General features: G+C 35.8%; 2 protein-coding genes across 2 annotated transcripts; both read left to right on the forward strand.

Annotated features, from left to right (window-relative positions):
• The first annotated feature begins 2073 nt into the window (after positions 1–2073).
• On the forward strand, positions 2074–12251 carry LOC110114859 (GTP-binding nuclear protein Ran-A1). Its single transcript, XM_020847883.2, has 8 exons — positions 2074–2209; positions 2344–2413; positions 2515–2571; positions 2691–2808; positions 10887–10976; positions 11063–11242; positions 11339–11416; positions 11935–12251. Exons 1-8 carry the CDS (start codon positions 2207–2209, stop codon positions 12002–12004), a joined length of 666 nt encoding a protein of 221 aa, XP_020703542.1. The 5' UTR covers positions 2074–2206; the 3' UTR covers positions 12005–12251.
• Positions 12252–14954: 2703 nt separating this feature from the next.
• On the forward strand, positions 14955–25748 carry LOC110114856 (tRNA (guanine(9)-N1)-methyltransferase). The gene is made up of 3 exons (XM_020847879.2): positions 14955–15405; positions 18531–18890; positions 25316–25748. Exons 1-3 carry the CDS (start codon positions 15010–15012, stop codon positions 25607–25609), a joined length of 1050 nt encoding a protein of 349 aa, XP_020703538.1. The 5' UTR covers positions 14955–15009; the 3' UTR covers positions 25610–25748.
• Positions 25749–27048: the final 1300 nt, after the last annotated feature.

A 27048-nucleotide genomic window follows, 5' to 3' on the forward strand; every position in this document is an offset into this window, starting at 1 on the left:
AATCACTCGACGAAACTTCAAAAATAACCAACTAAAATGCATAATAATGATATATATCACATAACAAAAGTTATACGGTGGAAGTTCATTAGGATGAGAGATATCACCTTTTTATCATTTTCAAGAGGGTTTCACCAAACTCAAAATTATTGAAAATAAATGTGGAGTAGACATCACTTACTATGAAAAGAACAATTATTGTAAGATGAACAATGGATTTAAATGCCTCAAATATCTCTCTCTCTCTCTCTCTCTCTCTCTTATTCTTCTTCTTCTCTCAGCCTTATCTTTTTTTTTTCTCCTTTATTTTCTTCTTGACCAATCAAATTATGAAATGAGGGAGGGAGAGGGATGATGGAAAGTATATTTATATTTAAATATTTAAAAACTCATTTCAACGCTCAGTGAAGTGGCGCTTAAGATCTAGTGACGTTGTGTTGCATGCCACCCCTACAGTTACTCTAAAATAGAGACTATAGAGTTAAACTGTTATGCATTATTATAGAGACCCTTCTTTTACTCCACCTCTCGAGCGGTTCTTCTCAAACGCCTCCTTGTGATGCTACGCCTGCAAGCCTAGCGCCACTGTGCTTAATTATTTTTCAAAATTTTAGAGAGCTCAATGATGGGTCAATACAACTATTAGGCACATCCCAACGCCACAACACTCATATGCATAATTTTTTAAGATTATCATTTTAAAATAATTTCATTTGTCAGGCTGTTACATGTAGAACAATGATAATTTGAGGATTGTTGTTAGGTGACATTGATTTGAGGACTCTAGTCGGACGATAATAGTTGGAGGGTCATTATTGTTTAATAGTAGTCAGAGAATCATAATTGGACGAGGGTGGTCTGAGGATCATAATTTGGAGACGGTGGTCCGAGGATTGTAGTCAGCGGGAGACACATGTCGGAAGGACCATTGTTTGGTGAAGTTAGTCTAAGGATCATAGCCGAGTGACGATTGTTTGAGTTATGTTGTTGGGTTATGGTGGTCTGATGGTGGCGATTGCCCATTGAAAGATCCAACTACAATGGATGTAGAATCGCAGTTTGCGGGCAACGGAGGTTGGTGGACTATAATCGACATACAATGAAGGTGAAAAAGGACTATAGCCGGGCGATGATGGTCAGAGAATTGTACTCCGATGATGGTGGCCTAAAGATCATAATGGTCGAATGGTAAAGGTCTGACGATGACGATCATTCAATGGTGATTAAAGCCTTTGAGGCCTCTTGAATTTCAAGAGAGAGTTTAACTTTACTCCAAATTTCTCCCCCTAAGCTTCCCTCATGTGTAGTCTAGGGCCTATTCACAGATTTTTTAAAGTGGCATGCCTTTAAATATAAATAAAATTCAAAACACTCAATCAGATTGCTTGTATTGATTCCCTTGATCATAAAGTGTTCATTCAACCTTTAAGAGCTTTAATGTTGTCCATATTGAACAATCTTGAGCTCGTTGAATTCGTCTCGTCGAGACACTCAATTCGATTAAAAACACGTCAAGCTTGGAGATTATTTAGCCATCCAATGAATATCCTGAAGTTTTTAATAATGCTTCATACTTATGATTTAGGCTCGAATTGGACAATTTTTTGTGTTCTTGGGTTCCTACCTTTCAATCCAACTATATACTTGATGAAATTGAAATTCAAATGATCATGAATTTATTTTTAGAAAATTCTAATGTTAATATGCCTCGAGATCCATACCTACTGTTGATGTCAAAAATTTAACTGAATTTAGCTTCTACATTGTCAAATAGTTTTGAAATTTAACTCCATCATAATTTAATAATTTATAATTTTTATTCAATTTTACTTGAATTAAATAAATCCTACTGTATCCGAATAGCCCATAAATATCAACGGTCATAGGCCCAAGTAGTGCGCGCCAACTCTGCTTCATCCGTCACGCGCTGGACTGGATTCGAGTCCGATAAGCTCCAACAACAACACAGAATAATTAAAACACGTGGCAAAATGAACGGTGGATTTTAAGGCCACGTGTAATCGGCACGCGTCTTTGAACTGGCCGGTTCGTGATGTTAATATATAAACCCAAGCGGCCGAGCCGCCGAGCACAGCTGTCTCCTTTTATTTCTTCGCTACCGCTTCTCTACCGGACATTTGATCGCTCTGAAGAACGGCGATCTCATTGTAACCAGTCCGAAAAGAGAACTCGGGGCACTCGAAAAATGGTATCTCAGTCGCTATCTCTACCCCCCTGTCTCTCTCTCTTGCTCTTGAACTTCTGTTTCCTTACCTAGGGTTAGGGTTACCTACCGCTGTTTCGTTGGATCCTGATTTGGTTTTAATATGCATAATTTCTTAGGCACTTCCCAACCAGCAGCAGGTGGATTACCCTAGCTTCAAGCTAGTAATCGTCGGGGATGGTGGCACAGGTATCTATTCTTTTTCACATTTTGGCTCCTTCAGCAGTTTGTTTTTGATGAATTTCTAGGATTAGGTTTTATAATTAGCTTGATTATATGATTTTTTTCAGGGAAGACTACTTTTGTCAAGCGACATCTAACGGGGGAGTTTGAGAAGAAATATGAGCGTAGGCATCTGATTTGAAATGTTCTAATTAGTTGTTTTTTTATTTACGCATTTTTCATGCATGAGTATTTTTTTCCTAATCCCGAATGGATGGATTTTTTCCCGGTGGATTTTGTACAGCTACCATTGGTGTTGAGGTCCATCCTCTGGATTTTCACACCAACTGTGGGAAAATCCGTTTCTATTGCTGGGATACTGCTGGGCAGGAAAAGTTTGGCGGGCTAAGAGATGGATATTAGTGAGTTCCAGTTCTTTGAAAATTAGCGCATTTTTTTTAATTCTTAAGAGCATATTTAAATTTACTATATTTTTGTTTTGCATTTAATTGATTTTCTGGATGGAGTGTGTAAACTTGAAAATGACATGTTCCTGTAATTATTTTCCTGTAAGTTCAGTATTTATCATCTGCTGTCCTTTGTAAATATCAATTCTTGAGTGAAACGCCGTATGGAGTTCTTTAATGGAACATCAACCTACTTTTCACTTAATATTAGTGATCATGTCATTCTTAATCACTTTTTGGAGTTAATGGGATTTTTAGTTTTCCCTTTTGTGGTTGGGATTCCTATGCTGCTGAATCTCCCGTGATTATGCAGACGTCTTGAGGGCTTCTGGCCTTTAAGTTGGTCTTTTGAATATTTTGCATGGGTCCCAAAGTCTTTTTTAATGCTGTGTGGCTTTAAAATCCGATCAACATGCTTTTTGGGACACAGGTGAGTACATTATAATTATTTTTATGTTTGGATTTTTTAATCGGATCAGTGTGGAATGTAAATGTTCAATATATTTTTCAGTTTTTTTTGGTGCTCTTTAAACAACTTCTGCAGCAATAATTGAATACAATGTGCATATTAGTCATATTTTGAAGGTACATTGTTATCTATTACTTGAAAGCATGCTAAATTTTTATTGATTGGATCAGCATAGCATGTTCTCAAGCTTTTATGATATTGAAATGTTGTTCAAGTTTCCTTTTTTTTCCATCAACATTTATTTCTTTACAATCTTTTTTTGTTAAGGCTTAAATGACTGCTGGCATTATAAAACTGCTTCCGAGTAGATTTCCTTTTTATGGGAATTTCCATGCGAAAAGTTCCAAAATGTTGTTTCATACTTGTTTGATTAATCACTCTACTTTGATGAAGCTAAGTCATCATAGGATTCATCTTGATTTTGTTATAGTTGATGTTGGAATTCATCTTAATGTATGTATCCATGATGGAATTCATCTTGTATCAGATATGACAACTTAGTTTGAAAATAAAAATCAAACTAGCCTATTCACCCCATACATGCTATATATTGTATGCATGTTTATTGATAGGGATATGGTTATAACTGTATGGCTTGCAGAACTTACTTTTCATGTGCACAAAATGTTAACCTTTTTTTTTTGTTAATTTTAAGTGTATCTTTATTGAAATTATCAATATTTTCAATGCTTCAACTATCATAATTCATATGATTAAAGTTTTTTTTTTTTAAAATCTTTTTAAATATGTGTTTAAGTAATGAAGGGATTGGAATCAAACATTGTCTCCTCAAAATAGAGTGATTACTTTGTAAAATTTGCTAAGCCTAATTTTTTTATGCCATTCATGCATGCGTGTGCATGCAAACACACACACTCTATCCTATTTCCCATTATTTTTGTTATCTACAAAGGTTGTAGTTCGTTATATGTGTATATCATGTCATACTCTTGCTTTATACTTTAGTCCTAGTGTTGATGGTGTATTCGTAGACCCAGTGATGTAGCTTACCTAGAACAACTTGAATGGTAGTGTTGAGGGAAGGTTTGGTGGTGATAAGTTTAGATTTACTCAACGAAATGATGGTGTTATACCATGGGGTTTGTTGAATATGTTACAAGATCATAGGTATTAAGGCTAGAAACGTTTCAGATGGCCACATCTAGTAGTGGTTGGGCTGAGTAAGGGTGTAGATTGGTGGGTGGGTTGTGCCTTGGTGGAGTGTGTGTGTAATGGGGTAAATGGATGGGGGAACACATTCTAAGAAAAAAATTGATGGAAGAATTAAAACAATCAAATTGAAATGTAGTTGCATGTATGAGGGACTAAAGTAGTACTTATAACTTGGCTGTTTATGTCATTTCAATATAATAAATTTTCTCTATTCGCAAAAATGACTAAATTAATTTGTTTTTAAGTGAGAGGAATACATATGATATTTAAATCTTGCTCCTAGCCATAGCACAGTAGATAAAGTCAATGATATCCAATTGGTCTCTTAATAAGTAATAATTTGCATTGATTTTTGTTGACTATTTGCTTTAAGGTAGTCAGTCCTTGTGTTAAAAGAAGCTAGTAGTTCTTGTTTCACAATCTTTCCACGATTAGTACATGGGGAAGTAGCAACATCGAATGAGAGTTGGGAAGCATTACAAATATAACCAAGGATGAAAAACCATATAATTAGGCTAAAGGAATTCATTCCACCCCTGGCTTTTGGCATACTAGCTTTAGGTTCTATTCTGGCAATAGTGATGATCCCAAGGGCTTGCAACAATTCAATTACAGGTGAAAAGCTGCTTATGGTAGAAACTTTGATATGCCAAAAATCATGTAACCATACATTCGTTGGGTAAACTCAAGCTCAAGTGGTTGATTTATGTCCTTGTTTAGGAATTTAGCCTATAATTCTATTTGGGAAATTTAAGTGGTTTTGTGAAAAAAAAAATATTCATGCTTGATTGAATTGCTTCAAGGGTTCACCATAGTTTTGGGATGTGATGTGAGCATTTGTATGGAAAGCAAGACTCCAAATAAGTTTCTTCAGGGGTTTTGTGGCCCCAAAGAGTAGAAAGTGAATCTAATCCACATGGGAGTAGAAAGTAGTTTTGTTATTATGCACAAATCACGAAGGTTTCATATGTTCTGATGATCAAAAGTGCAAATAGTGTTTGTGATTTAGATCACTTGTTTACGCAATGAATGGTTGTTTAGTTGAACTATTGGGGTTGTATTTTGTTCTTTTTTTGCATTAAATGATTTACTTTGGTGTTCGGTTTAAAGACAATAGAGTAAAAGTAAAAAATAAAATTTTGAAGTATTAAGAATACCCTAACACCACACCCCTAAATTTTTTTCATCATTTTATAAATTTATTGTTTTCAAATCCTTTGCCAACATGCTTCTCTTGATTGAGCCCATTAACATTGCCTATTGTTGTTGTCCTTCACTAGAGAGTCCCCCTTAGCCCCTGCTGTTGTTGAAGACCTACCCCAAGCCCCTCCAAGTTGAACCCATACTCAACCCTTTCGGTTGCCTCACTCACCCATTGTCGTCTTTGTTGTAAGTGACCTTACTCAAGTTCCTCTTGTCTTTTTGATGGCATCTTCCAAGATCCCTCTTATTGTTGGCAACCTACCTTGTGCCCTCTCTTGCCTCAACCTTTCCCAAGCTTACCTTCTTGTTTTTTATGACATCTTCCAAGCCCCCTTTTATTGTTGGCAACCTTCCTTGTGCCCTCCTCTTGCATCAACCTCTCTCAAGCTTCTTTAAGTTGCACTTACCCTTGCCCCTTCATATTGTCTCCCTTGCCTATCATTGTCTCCATAACCGACAATCTCCCTTGAGCTCCTACTATTGTCAATGGTCTTGCCTAAGCTTGTCTCTGCAACTGACAATCTCTCTTAAGCGAGCCCCTATCATCAATGGTCTTGCCCGAGCCCCTCCACAATTTAAATACAAGAGAGAAATATATATTTTTAAGTATTTTACTTGTATTCTATCAAATATAAAAAGATATTTCATTGCATTTGATTTGTATCTAATTAAACAACTATATAAATTTAAGATATATTAGATTCTAATTACTTTGCATTTATAAGATGCATACTTTTTGAAAACATACCATTCAACCCCTAAATCAATTGAAACCCTAAATCTTAAAATATGTGAAGCCTTACAAGACCTTTACTCATCAGTTTCTCTGGCATAATTAAATTATCAAAAGATTTATGGCATATTAAACTAAGTACTAAAAATAAAGAACATGATTTGTATTTCTATAGAAATAGTAAGCAATTTAGATAGTTAAACCTATAAGAGATTTGATGCTTTTTACAAATTGGGACAAATAATTTGAACCAATGTTGGTCGCTTCATCCACAGAAGCCATCATTATTATCATCAAACAATCAGTAAATTGAAAATATTCCATAACAAATTATAAATTAGAATTTACGAAACTAATGTTAATAAAATAAAGAGATTAATTTCCAAAACTAAACTAACTTCTTATTTATAGTTCAGAAAATATGGTTGCATGTGTTGCATATTGTTTGCCATATAGATAACAAATCAAGACTTTGGCATGCACACCATCTTGATATCCTTTGTTGATCAAATGCAAAAAAGCATGTGCTGCTGGATTTTTAGAATTAACGATTGACATTCAAACATAAGCCAACAATTTTGTAAGTTTAGAAACATAACCAACATTGTTTAGCAAAAAGTTGAAAAATCTGAGGATCAATGACAAAATATATCATAAACAATTTGCTAGTGACTTACTAGAGCAATTTAACCAGCTAGAAACAACTAATAATAGCTCAGAGAATCCATTTTGTAAAAATCGGGGAACTTAACTTAAGGTCCTATTGTTTCTAAAAAATATTGTTGAGTATTTTTTTGGTTCAACTATGCAATTGTACGCTATTTTGAATGTGGTTGTTAACATAATGGATCTAGTTACTTATGTTTTGAATGTGGTATTGAAATAATGGATTTTGTTATTCAAGTTTGAATGCAAATAATGATTGATTCCATATTCAGATTTTGAATAACTAGATCCATTATGCTAGTAACTTAATTCAAAACTGTAATGACCATACATCCAAAATAGTAGAAACTAAATTCATAGTTTGGACAAAAATTTTTTATCAATGAATTAAATATAATTACTGGTCAAATATTAGGGTCTCAGTGATAAAGCCTTACAAAATTCATCACAACATTCCATAGTCACCATTAGCTTTATTCTAGCTGTGATTGGTGTTTTGAATTGTCAATTTTCATCCATTTCTGTTGAGTATTCTGAGGTCTCAAATATATTTTTCTCAAATTATTTTGAACAACTTCTATCCATTTAATTTTTTGGTCTATTAATTTTACTCTAATTTTATCAACTCATTTGGCAGGCATATTTTCTACCAATGTAGTATTTAGTATACAATTATAACCACCTAAGTTTATTTACAATTATCTTATCTTTAGATACCACTTTGATCATTCATCTAATATAATAATTCCTTATTATATCCATCCTAATTATATCGTATTTCCATATTAAAATTCTCATTTTACCATTACCTATATGGTTTTCAATGATTTTCTTTTAACCCAATGTTCAAATCAACGTAGCATCATTGAACTATTTGTGGTTTGACATGATTATCCTTCATGCCTCCATGTTATTATTTGATTACAAAAAACTATCAATATTTTTTATATTTTAACCATCAAAGTTTAACTTTAGAAGTTATATTCATTCTTTTGTATAATATATCTAAGATGCTTAGAACTATTACTCCTAGCTATCATTTTATCTTATTGAATAATAATTATTGACACCACACCCATTAAAATTACCTGTCATATACTCAACCATTTACTACTAATTTTGTGGCGCCTATCCTCTAAATGTTTCCTCCATTGTTCTAATTTTTCTTTTATTGTAGTATACGTCTCACTATTAAAATTATATTATATACAAAAATATGCACTAAGACATCTCACTTTAAATAGCCGTTGTGTAAGAACATCTATGATTGATGCCAAAATATGTAGAGTTAAGGCTATGAACCTTCAATAATTGAAAAGTATTTAGCCATTCTACAACTACTTGTAGTATTTGTGAATATTCTTCCTTTTTACATATCTTTAATTCCTCTACATATCTTCGTCACTCTTTTTATAGCTTATATACGCATATCTTTTTTTTGGTTTTCTATGCATCTTTATTAGCTGTTATAACACAAAAATAACATTTGTGGCAAATCTTCCTAGCATGAATCTAAATTAGTTCATCAAAATTCATTTCAATTTTGTAAACCTATGTTTTGTCACTCTCTCCCATAATGCTATTGCATGACTCATAAATCTTATTTCTTTATAATTAGCATAATTTTGAGCGTTATTGTTATGCTTAAATATTAGCATCAAAAGGCTTCTTCTCTAATTATTTTACACCCTTTCAGGTTTCAAATTTGTATAGGAAAGAATTTTTTTAACCAGACAATTTTAATACATGCATAACTCACCACTTCTCAATGGGTAATTTATATGTACCCTAAGTCTAATATATATGTGATTTTTTTTTTAGAGTTAGATCCACTACATTTTTTTATCACCTATAATATGCTTCACTATATTAGTCATTTTTTTTGCAAAATACTCTCTTCTTTAAAATTCTTATTTAATAATTTTTCTCCAAAGTAATATTTTCATATTTCTTCTGTCTTAACTTTAACCAAGATCCTTAAATCTTTTATATCTTCCCTTAGCTATTATATATAGTTTTTTAAAATTAAAGAAAAATTGGTTCTTTTCTCCTTTCTTAGTATCAAGTTATTATATAGATCATTCAAAACTATAGTTTTTTTTCTTTATTCACTATTCTCTTGGTAAGAATTCTAGCGTTTCGAGTCTTATGTCTAATGTACAATTTATTTTCTTTAATAATCCTTTGTATCTCCTCATTTCACCATTGTCTCCTTATAAGTGTATAGTTTATTTTTACACTGTACTGAAATTTTGACATCAGTCCTCTTAATGGAATTAACCATCTTAGTCCAATTTAAGTTTGCACAAGTAAAGAATCTCAATTTACCTCTCTTAGCATCTTATCTTGAAAAATATATAATTTCTCACCTTCAAATTCCTCTACCTTATTTTAGGGTGATTATTTCTTTTCATTGTTTTTATTTTGCTTTTGAGATATAAATTCATAACTGCTATCATATGCTGTGTGGTCGTCAAGCTTTCTCTTAGTACTTATAATTTTTGAAAGAAATTTTTTTCTTCTAAATAAGAGGAAATCTGTTTGTGATTTGGTGATTCTATTTATTGAAAATAATGAAGTGTTCTTCTTGTGTATTATAAAATATTTATTTACTGTTGCATGATTATATAATATTTCCAAATCATGATAATTTCTCTATTCTCACAAAAAAAAAAAAAGTGATACTGAGATTGACACAGCCTCTTTATGGACCTCTCATACATGCTTTTGAAAAATCAGCATTGCATTACGTTTCTCCTATAAATTAATGAAGGGAGCTACAAATTGGAGGCATAAATGAGTGGAGTTATCACTTGAGGAGGAAAACAAATTAATTCTTCAGATGAAACCATAAGATTCTGCAACAAATAAATAGGGTAAGTGAAACAGTATAAAACTTGTTGTACTCTCGTTCTTAAGTGATCAATGTGGGAGGGATTTGCAACACCAAAGAGAGAAGAGGGCATGGATCATCAGAAGTGAATGACTGATTTTTTTTTTTACCGAACAACCCACCTTTATTAAAGTTGCGAGCTAGTTTCTATTGTCCCATATCGAAATTTATTTGGCAATCTGCAGTACACACATTTCATGTTCTATGTAGCATTCAGAGATCATTCAGCTGTGCACTGCTTTGCTTGCTTCAAAATTAGAGAAAGAGCACATGACGTTTGAGGTTCACTCTGTTGGGGCTTGATGAATTGATTGTGGACACATTTGAGGTCTAGATTGTTTTGATTTAGGTATTAAAAATATTACAGTTGAGTTGAATGTGAATATATTAGTTGATAACCCTTAATCATACAGTTTATTACATATTCGATAGATAAAGGGTAACTTTCCACTCATCGTGGGCCCAACTTGGGATTCTCGGCCATGCTAATCTGCCAATTTGACTAGTGTTTTTGAACCAGTTTATCGGATTTATTTTTTTGCTTGGTTTCAATTTGGCATCTTAATTGTAGAAGTAATTGGATTTTCATTTTAATCCAACTTGTTTGTTTTGGAGGATGGGCCTATTTTTCATAATCAATTTACCTTTTTCGTTTGTTTGGCCTACATGTTGACTTCATTGTTTACTTAATGGTATTTCATGATATATTGGCTACGAGCAGAAGCTCAGTTACATCAAAACAAATGCGTGTGATATATTGGCTACGAGCACAAGCTCAGTTCATGATATATTGTCCAAGTTTTAAGAGTGAAAAGTGTTAACTATCCATATAATGCCGCTGCCCTTTGCTTTTATATCATTGTTTTTTGTTAATGTTTTTACATCTCCCTGGCCAGCATCCATGGACAGTGTGCTATCATTATGTTTGACGTCACCGCTCGACTTACTTACAAAAACGTTCCAACTTGGCACAGAGATCTCTGCAGGTGAGTATAGAGCACCACCCATGCTTCCTCTATAAGTTCATAAAAGAGTTAATATTATCTTGCTTATTTGCCTTTGTTGCTGTCAGGGTCTGCGAGAACATTCCTATTGTTCTTTGTGGAAACAAGATTGATGTTAAGAACAGGCAGGTGAAGGCAAAAATGGTAACATTTCACAGGAAGAAGAATCTTCAGTACTATGAAATCTCTGCCAAAAGCAATTACAATTTTGAGAAGCCATTCTTATATCTAGCAAGAAAACTTGCAGGGTATTACCTGTAGTTTTAATTATGTTAAGACTGCAGTTGAGTTTTTTTTTTCTTAATCAATAGGTTAGTCTTTTAATTTTTATACGTGTCACGCAGGGATCAAAACCTTCACTTTGTTGAGTCCCCTGCTCTTGCTCCTCCAGAAGTGCAAATCGACCTTGCTCAACAGCAACTGTAAGTGAAGATCAAAGCTTCATTAATTTCTACCTTTTTTCCTTATTTAACCCGTTGAAAGGAAATTTTAAATTAGATGAGAAATTTTGTAAGTGAACTTTTCTGTGCAGCTCACCTTAGTCTGTTGGTTGAGATCTTTGACTATCAATTAAAATGTCTTAAGTTCGAAGCTTGCATATATGATATGTGTGTAAGTTTGTTTAAGGTTTCATTTGGAACGACTTTCTTACTATTTCTTAAAGCAGCTTTCTAGTTCAAAATTAAAAAAATTATACTAAAAAGTTGCTTTAAGAAGCAGTAAGAAAGCCATCCCAAACAAAACCTTAATTGCCCCAAATGTCAAAAAATTTTTTTTTTTTAAGCTGTTAGTTTCTCTATGCGAGTATGATGCATTTATTTCTTACAGAAGTACAGGATGCACAATTATAAAAATCAATATCTCTTAGTAGAATTGTACAACCGAAGAAATTTATTTCAGTATGTTCTTCAACTAAATGCTAGCTTTGTTTACTTAACAGGCATGAGCAGGAGCTTGCTGCTGCAGCTGCCCAGCCCCTTCCTGATGATGATGACGAGTCTCTCGATTAAGGTGAATGCCCTGAATAACCTGGAATGAGTTATGGTCTAAACAAACGCCTTGTATGTTGAGGAGATTTATTCGTTCTGAATGCAAGGCGATTTATTATCAGAATGTTACTAGAGTCGATTGCATACTGTCATTTACCTTTATTCCATTTAAATTGGTTGTAAACTTGTGGTGTGTGGAATTCCTGTTTCCAAATGTTTTTGAGGTGTCAAAATTTTCAGTATTTCTGAGATTTTGAAATTTTCATCTTTTCTTGTGATTTTAAATTTGCTCTATTGAACCTCTATATTAAATCAAAGTTCTTTGCATCTATATTCTCTCGTACATTTAGAAAGCCAATTCATACAGAGCATGGAGAGAAAAGTTGAATAAGATTAATTTGAAAGCAGTTTAAATTGAGTCAAATGAATGATACCTCTATCTTTTTTTTTCCCAGTAACTTTAGAATGTTTAGGTCAGATGCTTTGATCACACATAATGTAATGTCAAATGGGTTAAAATTCGTATATAAATTGATGATATGTTATTTGTAGTTGCATGATTGAAACTGAAGCTGATCTTCTTAGTATGAATAACTCGCTTACAATTTAGCCATAAGAGAAGTACATAAAACATGTAATAGATATAAGCCACAACAAACTATAAGCTTTAATCTAATTAAAACAAATTTCAATAGCATGTGATCGGCAAAAAGTCACTCTTCTTTTTGTGTGGAGTTCAGACCGTCAAACTGTTTGGATTTACTGTGTATTTATTGAATATTTAATGTGTATTTGTAAATATTTAATTGTGAGTATTTGTTGATTTACTGTATATTTATTGAGTATTTATTAATTATGTATAAATACTCGTCAAATAATCAATAAATACACAACAATCATGAAGGTTCTTTCCGTTCAGACTTTGCAAATAATAATTCTTCCTTCTTTTGACTCAGAGCAGATATCAATGTACATAACAAGTGCAAGTAGGTTGTTGCGAGTATGCAAGGAGCTAGTATTCTAGCCATTAGCAATGTAATAAAATTGAGTACATAGCGTTGGAACAAAAATTATTTGTCGGTCACTTTCAAATTTTATATGGACCTGTCAAGGTTCTACTGTGGTTGTGTTGGAGCCATATCGATGACTGGGAATGTAATGGAGTTGAGTTATGCTTAATTTGAGCTTGATTTATAGGCTAAGTCTGGAGCTCGAACTCGAGTTTAAAAGGCGAGTTTGAGCTCAGCTCAAAAAAATAAAAATGGGCTCACGAGCAGGTCTTGATATATCGGCAAAAGCAAAGGAAGAATATTTTGTGAGGCGAAGTTTTTTGTTTTCTTGGGTACAACTACAACTTCGCTCTTTTTTTTTCTTTCTTAAATTGTTGTAACTTTATTAATGCGAGGCAACTTTTTCTCTTAAAGGTCAGTTTTTTTTTTTTTTATTTCTTTTTTCAAATGCTAACTATAACACAACTCTCCTTGGCCTATTGGTTGAGAGCTTAGGCTTCCAACTAAGAGGTCCAAGGTTCGAGTCTATGTGTATGCGTTGTGTGTGTGAATTTGTCTTAAATGGCCTAAATGTCCAAAAAAAAAAAAAAATGCTAACTATACTAACAGCTTTTGTAACGAGAAAAAAAAGATATTAGCTATTTTTTTTTTTACGTAAAATACCTGTCAGCTATTTTATTGCAAGTCAACTCGTGAGTAAAGTCTCACCAGTTTATTGGCAAAAATTAGTCATCTTTCTAGGTACGAACATTAAAAAAAAATTGTCACGTTTAATGTACGCGTAGTCAAAAGTGCAAGTAAAGTGCAGTAAGAAAAACACAGTTAAAATGCACCTAAAGCGCACAGTCAAAGCAACATTCATGTGTCAAGTTTTTATTGGATGTCCGGACCTAGAAATAGGTCCGGTGACTGGACGTAATAATTTGTCCTCTTTATTAGATGAGTTTGAGCTTGAGCTCGTTCTTAAGTTGGCTTGGTTCACTTGCATCCTTATCCTTATTGATGGCTACTATTTATGTTGGGGATGTCAGGATTATAACTTATTTATGGTTTAATAAAAAATAATACCTATGATAATTTTATTTTATTTTTAACGCTAAAAATACCATGGATTTAGTGGAACTAAATTTAAATTTTGATTTTGCATTTAGAAATCAATAAGATATTTAATTACACATTAATCATAATTAAAATTTGATTTGAAAAAATTAGTAGATATGATCAAACTAACTTAGGATTTTTTTGTATGGCACAGCCTTTTATGCCAAATCCAAGCGTCAGCAATGCTAGATTTTAACATTTTCTTAGTTTTTTTCAATGTCTAGTAATTATATAATATTCTGTGTATTGTCTTTAACCGCATTAAATTTTTTGTCATGCAGCTGACTAATAAATATTAAATTATATTTTAAATAATATGACCTTATTGATAGTTGAATTCTTACTGATTGTCCTAATTTTAATTACATTTTCCTCCAATATTGTTATCAAATATGATAATCACACCATCTCTTTGTTCTATTGATACAAATTTATATTTGTCTTTTGTCAAATATCTCATGCTATCACTAGTTCTGCTGTGAAGGCATTCTTATAAAATGAATTCGCAATATTAATTTTCATCATTTTTTATTAAATACTTACATCATTTTTATACTTTTAATAATACACTAATTTTTTATTTAAAAAATGCTTTAAGGAGTAGAAAGAAAGACCTAAATTATCATTAAATGAGCACTTTATAAAACTCTTAATGCAATTGAATATATTTATCCTTACTCAATTTTTTATTAAAAAAAATGTAAAATAGATTTTAAAATTCTTAAATTTATTTAAAAATAAATATATTATATAAATAATAAATTATCTCTTAAATTACATTCATTTTTAAATTAACTCACCATATTAACCAAATTTTAATTACATATTCTCACACAATATTTCTCGTTCGTTATTTAGCTTCCACAAACCCCAACAAACCCCCTCGCCACAGTTCCCTCCACCTCACAATCCGCGATGTTAGAAGCTACTGATGACAACGAGCCCATCGCCGCCGCCGGAGAAGCTGCCTCCATCTCGAAAAGCGCGAGGAAGCGATTGCTGAAGCAGCAGCGGCTTCAGGCAAGGAAGATAGAGCGTAAAGCGGCGGAGAAGGAGCGACGGCGGGAAGATCTAGAGCGCCGGCGCCGCGAGTGGGAGGAGAAACTTGCCGACAAAACGGAAGAGGAGAGGACGCGGCTTGTAGAGTCGCGGAAGGAGACGAGACGGGAGCGGATGGAGAAGAGGACGGAGGAACGCAGCAAGCGTGCTGAGAGGCTACGAACGGCAGCAGTGGTTGGCCAGAAGGTTGTTCTTGATCTCGAGTTCTCCGATCTCATGAGTCCTAGTGAGATCCAGAGCCTTGCACACCAGGTGATGTACCCATATTTCATTCTCACGTGCCCTGATATTGTTTTATTTAGAGATAAATAGCGTTATCTGATTCCTATAATTAAATTTCGAAGAAGTGTTTAATTATACTGAGCATTGCGTTTTCCTGTTTGGGTGACTTGGCTCATCTTTATGATCATTATGTTTTGCTTTATGCCAATTATTTTTGGATGATTTTACCAATCCTCCATTTGTATTCAGTCATGTTAGATGCTTCACGAGGTGTCAACTTTTTTTTTTTTTTTTTTTTTTTTTTTAAGTTTTTTTTTTGTATATTCTTAAGTTTTTTTTACACTTCTTCTTGTAATATTAATCTCGATCCATCATATATCTTTGATTGAACTTTCTCCTTAAACTCTGTTTATCCACTTTAGTGCTGCATCTTCTGCCATTTACTGTACATACGCATGGTACGCAATCTTATTTTTCATTACCCATACAACACATACTACTGAAGTTTATTTTTCATAAAATAATCTTCAATAATTTACTCCCATAATCCCTTTATTTCTCTGATATATTCATAATCACTCCACACTTGCAGCATTTACTAGATATTTATTCTCAGCAACATGCACGAGTGATTTTTTTTTTTATGTGAAGAATCATTTCCATATACTATTTTGGTCTAAGTATATTTTTATAAAATTTACCAACAACAACAACTATACATCCGGTGTTCCATGTATCCCAACTTAGTATGACCATTGGAGATCTTGCAGCAAGTTCTGAGTTACCAGCGACACTGACAGAGGATTTAGAGGTGATTTTAGAACCCTTGGAGTTGATGGGGGTCCGTTAGAGAGAGGATAGAACTAAGGAAGTCCTGATCAAATGGAAGAGCCTTCCAGACTACGATGCCACATGGGAACCTTATGAGAGGCTGAAACATCAATTTCTCCTTTCACCTTGAGGACAAGGTGATTATTTGGAAGGAGGGTAATGTTAAACCGGTCTCTATTGGATCGGTCCAACCGACCCCTTTTAATGGGCCGGTTCAGGTTTAAAAAAGAAGGGGCTGCAGCAAGAGAGAGATAGAGGAGGTGGGGCCCACTAGAGATTAAAATTCAAATATTTGGAGCCAAAGGAGGGGCACTAAGGGTTAATCTGTCTTTTGGCTTTAATGATCAATTTTATATTTTTTAATGATTAATTGTATGCTTTAAGTATGAGGGAGGAATTAGGGTTAGGGTTATGAATTATTTTGTGGCTGATTTGGAGTTCTTGTTCTTGGTGTCTTAGGCCTTAGATTCGTCTAGGGATTGAGAGAGAACGATCCTCCCCTCGAATTGAGGATCAATTGTATCTTGCTTTGTTTCTTTCATTAGCTTTGTTTTCTTCAATAAACATTATCGTTTGTTGATTTTTCCCATTAAATTTGTAAAGTGATTTGTTGTTTTCATCTCTCTTGTTTGGGTTTACTTAAAATCTTCAAGTATTTACTGGCACAATGTTTTGTAAAATTAATATGGCTTCATGTCGGGTTGGTCTACTATGAAAGCTATGCATTTATTGAGAAGTTTGATGGAGAAGTATAGAGAGAATAAGGAGGATGTTTATTTGTTATTTATTGATTTTGAGAAAAGATATGATAAAGTTCTAAGAGAAGTGCTCTGAAAAGTTCTTGAAAAGATAGGAATTAATAATATTTATATTCAAGTCATTAAAGTTATGTATGCAGGTGCTGTTACTACTGTTCAAAGTTCAAACACAAGGTGGTTTGACTAAGTATTTTTTCGATTTCAGTTGGATTACATCAAGGATCAGTTTTAAGCCTACATATTTTTTTTCCTTTAGTCATGGATGTTCTTATTAGACATTTACAAAAGGATGTACCCTGGTGTATACTTTTTTACTGATGATATTCTTCTTGTTGATAAGACTATAAAGGGAGTTGAAGGAAAACTTGAATTATAAAGGTTAACCTTAGAGTCTAAATGTTTTCGTTTGAGTAGATTTTGAATCAAATACATGGACTATAATTTTAATAGTAATAGATCTAGTGTGAGGAATGTGACTTTAGGCGATCAAGTCATTAACAAGAGTACACATTTTAGATATCTTTGTTCTATTGTTTAAAGTGATGGTAAGTCATTAAAAAGAGTACACATTTTAGATATCTTTGTTCTATTGCTCAAAGTGATGGTGAAATAGATGGGGATATTATTAGTAGAATTCAAGTTGGATGGTTGAAGTGGAGGAATACATCGGGCCTGTTGTGAAATAGAAAGTACCCTCAAACTTAAAGGGAAATTTTATAAGATGGTGGTGAGACCTGTAATGCTTTATGGTGCATAATGTTGACCATTAAAAAAAAAAAAATGAGTTAAGTGTTGCAGAGATGAGAACTCTTAGCGACAGAATGCAGAACAAGTATGTATGTAAAAAGATTGGAGTATCTCCAATGGCTGATAAGATTAGAGATAGTTGTCTTAGAAAGTTTGGTCACATGAAACATTGGCCTTCCGATGACCGAATTGGAGAGTAGATGTATTAGATTTGGTCGATGTTAAGAAAGGTAGAGTGATGTAGAACTATGTCCTCATCATAGAGGTATACCTAAACAGACTTGGATAGAAAGTATTAGAAATGATATTCTTTTTTATTAGATTTGAATGAGAATTTGACTCTTAACATGACACAACGGAGAAAATGGATTCATATTGTTGAGTGAGATAAAAGTTTGATATTGTTGTTGTCGTAATATAAATTATAATTATGTTTCAAGCATTTTAAAATATTTCGGAGGGATGTGTTTCTACCTTTTCAATGAAGTGTGATTCTGTGGTAGTTTCATTTTTTAATTTTCTCAGCTCTGAATTAATGATAAATGCATATATCTAATAGTGCAGAGAATAGTTAGATTTGCAGCTTATATTGTAACTCTTTTGTTTATATCTTATTGAGAAATCCTTGCTAAGACATGTATGTTTGGGATCACTATCTTTGCTTGTGGTTAATCAGTGTTTTATTTTACAGAGAAGCATTTGCCTGTCTTTGGAAATTGTTACATAATACTTTTAGCTCTTGTATGTAACGAGGAATGAGTATCTTCTTAAACATGATTGATATGAGTCATTTTTTTGTGTGACTAACTGTAGTTACAGATTATGTATTGCTATGCAGTGAATGGTAAATGTGAGTATCCAGCTCATCTTTGGTTGACAGGATGTAATGGCAACATAGGAAGCCAATTGCAAAGGCTTCCTGGATATGATAAATGGATTATTGAAAAGGAGAGCAGGCCTTATATTGAAGTATTTCAGGACCATAAAGAAAAGCTTATTTATTTAACAGCTGATGCAGAGACCACCCTTGAGGAGCTTGATACGAACAGAATTTATATCATCGGTGGGCTTGTTGATCGGAACAGATGGAAAGGTATTACGATGAAGAAAGCAAATGAGCAAGGGATCCAATCAGCAAAGTTGCCAATTGGAAACTATATCAAGTTAGCAAGCTCGCAGGTTTTTTTTCCTCAACTGAAGTAAATCTTTATTCGCCTTTCAAAATTTTCATCCTTTTATTATAGTTGAGAATAAGCCACCTTCTACCTTTGCTAACTATATGCAATGACTTCAATTGATACAATTCGAATTTTTATTTGCTTGTTCTTTGTCTTCAAAACTTTTGGGTAGGAAATATTTGTTTGGGCTCTTCTTTTCAGTATCATTTGATGAAGTTATTCAACAAATTTGTTATCCATATTTAGTTGGGAAAGTTTTCTATATTTCATTAGGAACATGCTTTATGCCTTTTTCCCTTTTTGAATGACTTTCATAAATACACTACGAACTGTTATTTGCTCATGCTTTGCCTTCAAACCTTAGGAAGTTTCTGTTTGGCTAGTTCTTTGCTATATTATGAGATGAAACTTCTTTAACTAAATTGTTTACCATATTCATATTTCATGAATAGAACCTCAATTCCTTTATTTTTTTAATTCTGGACACCTGGAGAAACATTCTTTTTTTTTCACTGCCTTTACTAGACCTCAAGTTAAAAAAAAATTATTTGTTTAGGAATGTCTCCATCACTCTACTTCAGAAATTGAAGGTATACTGGTACTTTTTTTTTTCTTACTGCAGCTACCTGAGAAACAAATGAAAAGTTATTCGAGTCTATTAACATTTGTTCGTGACTCTCCCTTTCCAATGGACATTAGCATCATTTTTTTCTTTATGAGCATTCTACCTAAAAGTGGGACAAAGGCTTGATGTTGTTGTTGTTGTTGTTATTGAGCATTCTACCTAAAGCATTTTTTCTTTTAGAGATTTACCTACTTAGTGCTCAAAGCCTCAAAACTTAAACATTTACAGATTTAACACCTCACTATTTACTCTCATAACACTTAAAACTTTAAATAACAAAAAAAGTACACTCATTCCCCTTAAAATTTCACAACCCGTTCATATTCCATTACGACTTCTTCATATTCACATGTCATTGATCCCATCACCACCTTCACATGCCATCAGTTCCGTCACCAATTTCGTACACTGCCAGTCTCGGCACCAGCTTCACGCATCGTCGATCTCATCGATGCCAGCAAGATCTCTTCTTGGCCTCCTCACCCCCTTCCTAGCAAGATCCTCATCATGACCCTTGTCTCCAGCTCATCAAATCATCCCGTTAAATATTCATACATGTTTAAATCCAGTTCCATCCCCACCATTGCTGGTTGTCGGTTCCATCACTAGCTTCTCACACTATTATTTGTAAATGAGCACAGTATGAGAACTCATATTTTACTCTTTTTGCCATTTGTAAATCTATAAATACAATGCCTTTAGCTCATTTTGTAATCATTTTTCATATTATAATAAAACTACTTTACATCTCTTCTCTGCTTGCTCTCGGCTCTCCCTCTCTATTTCTTTCGCCGCTTGGTTTCTTTCATGGTATCAGGAGCTAGTACGAGACCATGGTAGATCAAGAATTAGCGAATTCCCACCCTCCCTCATCCGCTGCAATCTCCGGCGACACCACCACAGAGCTTCACATTCCGGTGCCGCTCAAATTCCTCATCTCCAACATCAAGAACCTGGTTCCGCACGCCCTCACCGTCGACAACTACGCCATCTGGCGAATACAGCTTCTACAACAGTTCACCGCAAACAGGTATGCCGGCCACCTCAATGGCACGGTTTCTTGCCCCTCCGATGCCAACGCCACCGAATTCCAACGGTGGAATCTTGTCGACAACAATCTTCTTTCGGCCCTGTTCTCCACGATTTCTCCCACAATTCTCCCCTACGTCATCTCGTCCTCCACGGCTCGAGAGGTTTGGGTAACTCTTGAACGTCGCTTACAACCTTCTTGCCGATCACGCGCCATTCAGCTCAAGAACGAGCTGCACACTGTCCAAATGCGTGATCTAACAATGCAACAATATCTCACACGGATAAAATCCATTGTCGACAACATCGCCGCGTCGGGGTCTCACATCGACGTAGAAGACGTCATCATCTACATTCTGAACGGCCTTCCGTCAACCTACAACTCCTTCAAAGCCGCAATCCACACCTATCCTCTTCCTCTTGATCTTGATAATCTCTATTCCTTGCTTTGTAGCGAAGAAATTAACGTTCATCAAGAATTGGCGCGAGACATTGCTGTATCCTCAGGAGCCACCGCTCTTTACACGACTTCCACAAATCAAGCTCGCGGACGCTCCCAATGCAGATTCAGCAAGAACAAGAATTACACCACAGGATCCACTCAGCCCGTCCAAACGGGTCAGACTACCAATTCGACCATGTCAGATATGCAACAAGATCGGGCATATTGCCTTAAATTGTTAGCACATGAACAACCCAAATTTTGCTCCTACGTCTCAAAAACCGATTCCCGCCTTTCTTGCTCAACAGAACTTCTCGGCTAATCAAGATTGGATCATTGACTCTGGCGCGTCCAATCACCTCACACCGGATATCAACGCTCTTCGTCATCCTTCGGTATACCAGGGATCGAAAAATGTCTCCATAGCCAACGCGTCTCAACTTTCGGTCACGCACTCTGGTCAGGGACTTCTTCCCCTACCCGACACACCGTGTAAGCTAATTTTACGTAAACTACTTCATGTTCCCAAGTTATCACATAATCTTCTGTCTGTCTCTCAACTTACTACTGACAATCCCATTTCAATAAGCTTTGACGCTAATGGATGTGAAATTAAGGATCTTCAGGACCACCGTCAGCTTCTTCGTGGGCATCTACATGACGGGTTATACCATCTCAACAGCCGATCCGGTACCGGTATCACTGCTCTGCACGCCAATCTCAACCAGGAGCGTCTCTGGCACACGCCTCGGTCATCCTCATCACCGACTGCTCAAAACTCTTCTTCGAAATTTACCTCAGCTCAATCATGTTTCTGCCTCTATTTCTTGCAATTCTTGTAGTGTGGCTAAAAGTCACAAAATGATCTTTAATACAACTTTTTCCAATTCTGTTTCTCCGTTCGATCTCGTGCACTCCGACGTTTGGGGGCCGGCTCCCCTCCCTTCCATAGACGAGTTTAGATACTACGTTGTGTTCATTGACGATTTCAGTAGATTCTCGTGGATGTACTTAATGCGAACTAAAAATGAAACTTTTTCTAAATTCAAACTATTTTGTCAGCTGGTTAAGACACAACATAACAGAACACCGAAAACTCTCCGGTCCGACGGAGGAGGCGAGTTCACCAGTGCGGAATTCACTACATTCTTGAACAATCACGGTATTCACCGGCAACTATCCTGTCCGCACACCCCCGAACAAAACGGGCTGGCGGAAAGGAAACACAGACATGTGCTCGATCTCACCAGGACTCTGCTTCACGAATCCAATTCTCCTGCAAAACTCTGGGCCAAAGCTGCGGCCACGGCAAACTACCTAATCAATCGGCTTCCGTCGTCCTCAATCAACCTTCAAATGCCATTCCATCGTCTACACGATCGGGATCCTACGTATCACCATCTCCACATTTTTGGATGCCAGTGTTTCCCTTGGTTCCGACCATACGCGAACAACAAACTATCTCCAAGGTCCCGGGAACGCGTCTTTATTGGGTATTCACCAATTCAAAAAGGTTACAAGTGCTTGGAACTGCAAACGGGAAAAATCTTCATCTCTCGTCACGTTCAATTCAACGAACTTCAATTTCCCTTCAAACAACAAAACATTACACCGTCACCTCTACCGCAATCACCTAACATCCCGCCTCTACTTCTGGTGCCAAACTCTGTCTGTCACACACACAGCTCCAACACTACTCAACCAGCAGAGATCACGTTTACTACACTTGATGTTCCAGCTATACAAGAGCCAAATTCACCGCCCCTCAACGTGCTGCAACCTGCCCACCTCAATCCAAATCCTGCTCCACCCTCACATCCTATGCAGACGAGACTCAAGTCAGGTATCACTATATCCAAACAGATACTATCTTTGGTCAGCACGGTCTCTCCCGACTCCACGCCGCACACCTACGCCCAAGCCGCAAAACACCCACATTGGCGTAAAGCGATGACAGACGAATTCCAAGCTCTCATTCGTCAAGGAACCCGGACTCTTGTTCCCGCTCCTCCGCACCAATCCATTCTAGGATGTAAGTGGACCTATAAAACAAAATTACTACCGAATGGGCAAGTCGATCGATACAAGGCGCGTCTGGTTACGCAAGGATACGACCAACAGTATGGCATTCACTACAATGAAACCTTTAGCCCGGTTGCAAAGATGCCAACCATACGAATTCTTCTGACAATAGCACTCAATCGGAAATGGCCAATTCTTCAATTAGACGTCTCCAATGCGTTTCTGCACGGCGATCTAGCTGAAGATCTATACATGTTCCAACCGCGAGGCTTCGAGGATAACACGCATCCATCCTTCGTCTGCAAACTTAACAAGTCCTTGTACGGTCTCAAACAGGCGCATCGCAAATGGTTCGAAAAATTCACCGGCTACCTTTAGAATCAAGGATTCAGGTTTAGTCGTTCCGATCCCTCCCTTCTTCTCTTCCAACAAGAAGATATTCAAATTTTTCTACTAATCTATGTGGATGACATTATCGTTACAGGAAACAATCAAGCTGCAATTCAAAATCTCCTCAACAAGCTCAAAATGCTGTTCGATCTTCGTCAGCTCGGTCAGATATCACTATTCCTCGGAATTCAGGTAATCCAGCGGCCCTCCGGTCTCTTCCTCACTCAACAACACTACGCGCAAAAACTACTGGAGGATTCAGGCTTAGCGGATAGCAAACCAACAAGCACACCTACCTCTCCTAAAATCAAAAACTTGGAGGCCAACAGTCAGCTGTTCGACGATCCAACACTCTACCGCCATCTCGCCGGGTCTCTACAATACCTCTCTATTACCCGTCCGGACATCGCGTTCGCCACCAATCAGGTCTGCCAACATATGCACCAACCTACAGTTGAAGACTTTCAATCCCTCAAGCGACTGCTACGGTACATCAAAGGCACACTAAGCTTCGGACTACCCATCACCATCGGCGAACTGACTCTTCGGACTTACACTGATGCAGATTGGGCGTCAGATGCGTCCGACCGGAAGTCCATCTCCGGCTACTGCAGTTTTTTGGGGCCAAACTTGATCTCGTGGTCGGTCAAGAAGCAAGTCACGGTGGCAAAATCTTCAACTGAGGCTGAGTATCGTTCGCTCTCCGCCGCAACATCCGATGTCATTTGGCTCCGACGTCTTGTTGCAGAACTGGATCTCCCTCAAGCCGACCCGACCACTATCCATTGTGACAACACCTCGGCCATTGCTCTCGCCAAGAACCCCGTATTCCACGCACGAACCAAACACATCGAGATTGACTACCAATTCGTGCGCCAACACATAAGCTCCGGGGCTATCACCATCAAACACATCCCGTCCGTCGATCAAGCAGCTGATATTCTTACCAAACACTTCTCCCCTACTCGTTTTCATGAGCTTCGACACAAACTAACCATTCAATCCTTGAACGCTTAGTTTGAGGGAGGCTGTAAACGAGCACAGTTTGAGAAGTCATATTTTACTCTTTTTGCCATTTGTAAATCTATAAATACAATGCCTTTAGCTCATTTCTATAATCATTTTTCATATTATAATAAAACTACTTTACATCTCTTCTCTGCTTGCTCTCGGCTCTCCCTCTCTGTTTCTTTCGCCGCTTGGTTTCTTTCATTATTCCCATCGCTAGATTCACACATTGTCGATCTCCTCGATGCCAATGGGTTCCAATTGTGACCTCCTCGTCCCCTTCCTAATAGATCCCCGTCGCAACCTCCTCTCCTCCGTCTTTTAGTGATCTTCGTCGTTAGTGGAGTTAGAGGGTGATATATTATGTAAATAGTGATGTTTACACATTTAATGTATAAATTGTGACGTTGTGAGTTCAACTTATGTAAATCCCCCTTTTTCCTTCGCCAACAGTAGAATGCTCAACATCGTGGTAATGGAATTACATTGTGATTTTACAACTTTATTTTTGGCAACTTGCTTCTTCCTTCATTGTGGTGAATCCTAACCATTTTATATATACACCAACAAGATCCGTTGCATTCTCGTATGTTTTTTGTGGTTACATTTATTATTTCTTTGAGTCACGCCTTGGTTCCTATGATAGTATCGTATTTTCTTTAGTGAAGATGAGATCATATATTTTACCTTTTTATCAGGCATTCTGGAAACATAACTTCAATTGCATATTTCTTCTACTTCTCGCTTGTTCTGAATTCTAGAAAAAGCAAGGATTTCAGGAAGAGAAATCTGAGTGTTCTTAGTGTACTCTTAGGCCTTCATAGATATATTATAGAGAATTGTTAGTACTATTTGGTACTCGTTATAACAAATTCCATCACATATATATATATATATATTCCTCTTTCAGGTTCTTACCGTTAATCAAGTGGTTGAGATACTGCTCAAGTTTGTAGAAACAAGAGACTGGAAAAAGGCATTCTTTACTGTGATTCCACAGAGGAAAAGAGGCGCTGTTGAGATTGAAGGTGGTGATACCATAGATGTTGCTAAAATTGAAAAAGAATGCAATGAAGAAGGTTTAGAAGCTGATGCCGAGGAAGTGGAAGAGGAATATACTGATAATGAAACTATCAGAACAAAAAAACAACGCTCTGAGTCCAAAACTGAAGAAACTGACATAATAAAAGCCAGTGCAAGTTAGAGTTAGTAATACCATAACTTTGAAGGCGTTTGGGACATCTTTCTTACTGCTTTTTAAAGCAGTTTTTTAATACAAAAAATTTTAAAGCTAGAAATTTTTATACTAAAAAGTTGCGTCAGAAAATATTAAGAAAGCTATTACAAATGAAGTCTAAGACTTCGTTTGAGATGTCTTTCTTACTGCTTCCTGAAATAATTTTTTATTATAAAAATTAAAATTTTTGTACTAAAAAGTTTCTTTAATAAGCAATAAAAAAGCTATCCTAAACGAAGAATAAATTAGAGATGCTCGTAAACTATTGCAAGTTAGAGCAGACTGAAGAACTTTTTTTTTTTGTCACAAAATCTTTGTTAAGTGTATTATTTTTGTTGGTGAATGCAATTAATCCATTCCTTATTTTAATGAAGGGAGAAGAATTTTATTTCATTAGGCAATTGTCACAGTTTGAACATCTTACATGAGAGAATACTTCCGTAGTTATAATCGTCAATGCCATTGCAAGAATTTATGACAGTTTAAATTAGATTGTGAATTGTTTTTATTTTTTTATTATTATATTTTTCAATTTGATTTGGTTACATTAGCTACACTATTATTTGACAGCAAACTGTTCGACAAAATGCCAATAAGATGAATGACTTCTTGGTTGTTTGTTGAATAGAATTTCAGCTTTCATAGCAAAATTATCAGCCGATCAATTTCCTTGTGAGCAACATTGATATTCCGAGCATAATATTTGTTCAAAATATGCTAGAAGAAAATGACGTTCATCCTATGCCAACTTCGGACCTTTCCCTCCCTTCGCGATGCATCATCTCAATTACTTGATGCCACCATTCATTGGCTCCTTCTTTAAGCCTACCAGCAACATATTTCACTTACTGTTTTTGGTGGAATCTTTATATATTCGAAGAATATCTCGACAGCGCACTCCCAATCCAAATAATCTTCGACGCTTATTTGGCCATCGAAGAGTTAGGGTTTACAAGTTCACCTGAAACTCATTGTGATGATGGTTATAGGTTCCATGACGCTTTGGTTTGGAATGAGAATGATTGCTGTGGATGTGGAAATTTCAGCCTCTTCGTCAGAATATGCAACTTCTGGCATCATCAATCGTTCCGAGGCATTACCCCTTCTCACCACTGTTATGGTTGTAGACGCAGCTTCATGGTGCATGGGATGAGCTCTTGATTTGAGAGCATGAAATTCGCAGCACATTTCTAATAATAAACATATGAAATCGAAAGATAAATCTTCTAATTGTTGTAACATATTCGATTGAGTTGCACACAAATCTTCAAGGTTTTGATCGTCGTCGACAACCAGTTTTTTTCTGCAATCTGTCACTATTTATGAGCTCTGACCTCTGATACCAACTGATGTAATGCCGGTAGAAGAATCAGTGCAGGAAAACAAAAACATAGAAATAGCTTCCA

This window comes from Dendrobium catenatum, unplaced genomic scaffold (assembly GCF_001605985.2).
Source record: "Dendrobium catenatum unplaced genomic scaffold, ASM160598v2 fragScaff_scaffold_484, whole genome shotgun sequence".
Classification (NCBI taxonomy): Eukaryota; Viridiplantae; Streptophyta; class Magnoliopsida; order Asparagales; family Orchidaceae; genus Dendrobium; species Dendrobium catenatum.